This window comes from Atractosteus spatula, chromosome 15 (assembly GCF_055471065.1).
Source record: "Atractosteus spatula isolate fAtrSpa1 chromosome 15, fAtrSpa1.hap1, whole genome shotgun sequence".
Lineage (NCBI taxonomy): Eukaryota > Metazoa > Chordata > Actinopteri > Semionotiformes > Lepisosteidae > Atractosteus > Atractosteus spatula.
The window spans coordinates 16,489,817-16,495,816 of record NC_142720.1 but is presented as its reverse complement, the minus strand read 5'-3'; the positions used below and the strand labels follow the sequence as shown (position 1 = coordinate 16,495,816).

General features: G+C 40.0%; 1 protein-coding gene across 1 annotated transcript; it reads left to right on the top strand.

Moving 5' to 3' along the window:
• Positions 1–1,788: 1,788 nt before the first annotated feature.
• On the top strand, positions 1,789–5,787 carry prop1 (PROP paired-like homeobox 1). Its single transcript, XM_088934199.1, has 3 exons — positions 1,789–1,885; positions 4,448–4,674; positions 5,395–5,787. The coding sequence occupies exons 1-3, from the start codon at positions 1,789–1,791 to the stop codon at positions 5,785–5,787; spliced, it is 717 nt and encodes a 238-aa protein (XP_088790325.1).
• The last annotated feature ends 213 nt before the right edge of the window (positions 5,788–6,000 follow it).

Below are 6,000 nucleotides of genomic sequence, written 5' to 3'. Positions count from 1 at the left end.
ACACATTGATTTTTCTCTTTTATTCTTAAAATACACAACGGGGAGTTTTAACTTCACGGACACTGCCGTTTTGCTAATATTCATCCTAAGACTAGCTTTTAAGAATATCCTTTAATTTTGATTTGTGTTTTTACGTACTAGCTCGATTAATGTTTAATTTCAGTTGGGCGTATACTACATTAAAACTAAAGAGGGAAATGACAATTGTATAACCTAATACAAACGAAAATCTTACATTTAAACAGTTCGGTGCCAAAACAACTAAATGTTTGCTTTTTTTTTTGGAATTGAATATTTTTTTCTCCGAAACGTTACTTTTGTCGTGCACATTAAAATCTTGGAAATGGCAATGTAATTTTCGATTTTTAAATCCATAATTAAATATGGATTTAATTAAATTCATAACTCAGAATCAAAATATAAATTAAGAAAGGTGATACCAAAACGTCGGAAGCGCATTGCTGCCACCAAGTGAAAAGAAATCGCGTATGTCTCGTAATTACGAGAAATTACTGGATAAGGGCGAGATTTATTTTTCTTGGTGGCGGCAATGCGCTTCCGTACAAAATAGCTGAAAAGCGAGAGAATATATGACACTGCAAAGAATACAAGAGCATAATTACGAGTCTCAACTATTTCTATATACAGGTACCAGGGGATGTCCCCGTTAATCTCATTCTATTTGTATTTACTATTCCAATTCCACTGTAATTAACCTAAACAGGGTGCGAACATACCCACGAAACAATATTTTGCCACTTTCAAATTTAAATTTGTAATAAAGTCTTTTACAATAGGACGGGCTTCCCACTTTGTCAATAACTAATACATCGGTAGTGATGTTTTCTCGAATTTTATCTGCACATTGATTACAAAACATACCTTCACACACAGACAATTTAACAACAGGGGACACGTTTCAGGACTGGTGTAATTATTTTTTTCTGACCTTGATTGAAAACTAGCTGCAAGCAGAACCATTAAATATATAAGATTCTTATTTTTTAAAAAATGTGTTTTTTAGGATACTTTTATCTTTTGAAGTGAATCTGTATTTGGGAGTCATGAATTGCCACACGAATGTGTAAATATTCTTTATTTTTAACTGCAACTTATTATTTGTAAGCAATTGCTTATCCTGCTTCAGTTACCTCTGGCTTTCGATTTTATGTAAGGGTAAACGAGATAACGCTGTTTATACTTCATTCTATTTCAACGCTGGCGGCAGGCTTAGTAGCCCCTTAGAACTGTAGTGTATTTTTAATTCACTACATATAATTTAATATAATTTCGTTTTCTTTCATCATTTTTAATTTCAAATATTTCCTGTTTCTCATGAAAAGGTGCCACAGACAACAGCATTGAGCAGGCCGCACAATCAATGATTATTTTATGCAATAAATTAAGATCTAATAAAATGTTATGGCGTTCCGTGACTTGTGCATCTCGATGCGCATTTAGATTGCAAGTTCAAATGGTCTATAAGTTTTGCCTTTTTAAATATTTATTTTCCAATCTACTGTCCAAATGCAATATTTGAAATGTACTACAGTACTGTATATGCACATGAGGTGAAACTAATGTTATTGTTCTCTTTTCTTCTTCTCCAGTGCATTTGAGTGTTGTGGAAAGAAAGCGACATAATGTCCAAGAAGGACGAATACTCCGAGAAGTGTGATTGGCTTGCGTGGTCCTGGAGAGCAGCGGTGATGTCACGGTGCCCCATAGTAAAAGGTAGCCGCAGGACAGGCCCGTTGAAGGCGCTACAGTGGCACCCGGAGCCGAGCCATGGCAGAGAGGGCGTCAGTGCCAGGGGACAGCACGAGGAAGTGTGAGGAATACCCTGACCACTACTCAGACATCGCTTCCGTGAGCTCCACTGCAGGCGAGTTACCGTTCCTCACCTGTACACACAAACCCTCCACTGGCACAGTGAAGATGTTATTTTTCAACAGTTATTTATCCATAGGCTGTAACAGTGAATGTGATCTATGCTGTTCAACTTCTTTTTTCTTCATATTACTATTGTTGTTAGACTAACTTAAAAATCACCCAGAATGGGTTGTTTTAGATTCTTTATTGCGAACTATTTGACTTCTAGCTATCGTATTCTACAACATATTTAAATCGAATTTGGTATGTTGTTGCGAAACACATTTAGTTAATTAATATGTTCGAAACAAGCAAACGAATGATATCGCGTGATTGTTTCTAGCTAGTTAATACTGCAGAAAGCTTATCCAGTATATACTGTACAGTACATATCCATCCGGATGGCAGGAGCAGGTCTTTCTTAGTAAAACAAGACAAATCATAACAGTTTGTTAGCTTGAGTTTACTCTAAGTATAAAATATATTTTGCTACCTCTGTGATATGTACAAAACGACGCTGTCGTTATTAAAAGGCCATTGGTAAAAGGCCATTGATCATCCTTAGATGTTTGCTCTCTTGGAAATTATGTAACACCAACTTTCCATAAATCTCAGAAGCGGCAAAATCTAAACTATATCCAGCCAATGAAAGGCCCAAAATAGGTCCTTTGCAAAACAGACTAATTGCTATTTAACTTAGCTAGAAAATATACTTTGGTATAAAAATATTAATTTACAAGTAGCTGTCATTTGAAAGAGCTTTAGCCAGTGAGTCACATATTTAAAGTTTCCGTTTATAATGCTGTCTGATATCATGACATGCAATTTTAAAGTCGTGTATTGCTAATGAATTAGGTACTGCTTCATAAACTGAAAACTGCTTTGGTACCTTAAATCAAAAAACGTCAATTAAAATGGTTGTATTTGTCGGGAAGATCATATAACATTTTATAAAATAGAATTCTGTGCCATTATAATATAATAGCTTATTATCTCTAAATGTCTTAAGGTTTTAAAGTATAATTTTAATATACATTATTTTTAACATTTAATAGGACATGTTCATATCTTGAAATATTCATATCTACTGTGTATAACGAAGCCTATGTTAAATATTCTTTATAGCATGTAAACATACAGTAGGCATGTTTTTTTTTCACTGATTTGCCTGATTTTTTCCGGTAGTCTACAATGTTTAAAAAAAACAGCACATAAATTGAATAACCGGAGTTCAAATGTTTTTGTGTAGCCAAGAGTAATCTGAAAATGACAGGCGTGATGTGCAAACAAATAGTCGTTAGAGATGTGGAGGAATAAGGATTGCGTCAAATCTATCATTGCTGAATTCGATAGCGAGCTCACGGGCTCGCTTTTTCAGGATGACGCCACGAACATCCATTTTTCGATATGTGAGACTTTTTTGTTGATTGACTTTAAAAAAAAATCCCAAAGCCGAAGGTATTAAAATGTCATTCTACTGGCCGTCACTTCCCAGTATTGTGCTGATTTTGTCGACTGATGGCTTCAGCTTGTAGAACTATAGTCCACTTTGGACAAATTGAGTCGCTGTTTTGGCTTTTGTTCGGCTAATCTGAACAACATCCTCGTGTCTCTGTTCTCCCTTTCTCACGATATTGAATTGTGGGGACAGGGCCAGGTGGTACTTAGGTTCCCTTAGTTTGGTGGGGTAAGTAAGTACATTTTAATCCCAGGATCTAAGGCATGAATGAAAAACTTTTAAACACCAGCAACGCCGGGAGTCTGTTGGCGGAGACAGGAGAATGGAGTAGTCCGAGTGTTGAACTTCAGTTCGGTGAGCAACTTCAGATTCCTTTTTAATACCTGTCAGGCTACAGGTAACATAAGCTATCTGAACTAAGACATGGGAAATAAAAAGCATCCTGGTTTCTCCCAGAACAGAAAAGAGACTCGTTTGCGGTTTTCAAACGGGAACTAAAAAATAAAAATAATATTAAACTATCGTTTTAAAGCAGTTTCTCATTGTGCGGTCCAAGCCTAAAGTCCGGCAAGTCTGACCTCCCTAATAACCACAAACCTATTTCTACACAACATTCTGTGAATCCGATCCTAGTTGTGAGTCGGTATTGTGAGAGGAGATGTGGTTCGTAAAATGAAAAAATAAAATTTAAAACCTGCACTCAACAAGCATATAACAATAATTCGACTGTCACTTTTCATCAGTAAAGTAGAACATTTACGGTAACCTTTTTGAAAACAAAAGCTCCTTTTGAAGTATTGCGATGCAATTTATTCCTTAGTCTATTTCAAAGTCGGCAGAAGTGACTAATTTGGCAACGTTTTGTGGGGGTTTTTTACATGCACGTACTGTACAGTATATAACGTATAGTGAGAGGCATTAAAAACTTAACAAATGAGTATAGAAAGCAACTTTGTTGGATTTTTATTCTCATTAAATACACACATAAATACGTTGTTTTTTTTAAAACTAAATTGTGTGGCAACAAAAGGTCCGCTGGGAAAATTTCTAAGCCTCCTCAAAAAGGAAGGGATTCATTATTTCAATCGTTCCTGATGTTACTTTTCTCTGATCTAGATGTCGACAGCACTTTCAAAAAGGCCCAGGTCAGCAGCGCTGGGATACAGTTCTCCTCACACCAATCGGGTCACTACCCGACTCCCGCTCGCAGGCGGCATCGAACCACCTTCAGCCAGGAGCAGCTGGAACACCTGGAGGCGGCTTTCAATAAGAACCACTACCCGGACATCTACTGTAGAGAGGACCTCGCCAGGGTGACGAAACTTAACGAGGCGCGCATACAGGTGAGGGAAACTGCAAGGTGGGTTTTCCTTTGCTTAAATAATAATAATTCCTTACACTTACAGTATATAGCGCTTCAATGGACACTCCGCTCAAAGCGCTTTACCACCACCAAGGCGTCGCACCCATCTGGATGACGTGACGGCAGCCAGAGTGCGCCCGTGCGCTCACCACACATCAGCTCTCAGTGGGGAGGAGAACAGATTAATGAAGCCAAGTCATAGATGAGGATTATTAAGAGGCCATGATTAGTAAAGACCCGGGGAAATTTTGGGGGTAACACTCCGACGCTTACCGAGAAACGCCCTGGAATTTTTAATAACGCCGGAGAGTCAGGACCTCACTGGACCTTTTACGTCTCACCTGAAGGACAGCGCTTTTTTGTTACAGTATAGTGTCCCCATCATATACTGGGATACCACTACTATACTGGCATATTAGGACCCACACAGACCGCAGGGCTGTTCGCTTCCTTAAGGAATTTGTGATTTTAAAATTTAAGATAGGAATGGTGATTAGATTCTCAGTATACATTATTTGCATTCTAGCTCTCCAGCATCTTAAATTGCAGGAGCCTGAAAGGTAGAAGAACAGAGCTTGTGAATTGTGCCCCGTCCGGTGATGAAACGGCCGTGCTTTTTTGTTATACAAGTTCAAATAGCTAGTTCTCTTCACCGCTTTCTCACTGCCTGAACTCCAGCTCTGACCGCCTCTGCCCACAGGTGTGGTTTCAGAACAGGAGAGCGAAGCACCGGAAGCAAGAACGGGCGGCGCAGAAGCCACTGCCCGCGGTGATCCCCGGCTGCAGCGGGTTTATGGGGGGCGTGTGTGCAGTGAGCTCCGCGGGGCGGCAGTACCAGTACAGCCACACCATCAGCCACATCCCCCGCTTCTCTTCGGTCATCCCCAGCAGCTACGTCCCCCCTCCGGCCGTCAGCCAATTCTCCTGCGCCAGCAGCCACCCTCACCTTTCGTCAGGGCCGACCCCCCCGCTGCAGCACGAAGACTGGTACAGCCCGCTGCGTGCCATCGGTGGACCAGCACCCAGCCTGCCCCCACCCATGCTTTCCCTTGCCTCCATGCCTGGACTGGAGCCCCCACCACACTGGAGCTAAAGGTGCCACGCATCTTTCTTCTTCGCTATCCTTTCACGTGTAGACTAGCGCGTAAAGTATTAAACGTTGCAATGTAATCCAGAGCCTTAGGCCTGGGTTAGAGCAAACGCGATCCCTTTCTTAATTTACACACTCGATACACAATGGAAAGTTTCATTTGCTTCTTGCTCCTATTCAATGGGAAGTTGCAAGCAAGGGTTCGGTTTTGAAATT

Excerpts from the sequence above, each read along its gene's own strand:
- prop1 (XM_088934199.1), top strand. The coding sequence starts at position 1,789 with ATGGCAGAGAGGGCGTCAGTGCCAGGGGACAGCACGAGGAAGTGTGAG. Across the intron at positions 1,886-4,447 it reads TTCCGTGAGCTCCACTGCAG|ATGTCGACAGCACTTTCAAA; the intron begins GCGAGTTACCGT and ends TCTCTGATCTAG. Across the intron at positions 4,675-5,394 it reads TTAACGAGGCGCGCATACAG|GTGTGGTTTCAGAACAGGAG; the intron begins GTGAGGGAAACT and ends CTCTGCCCACAG.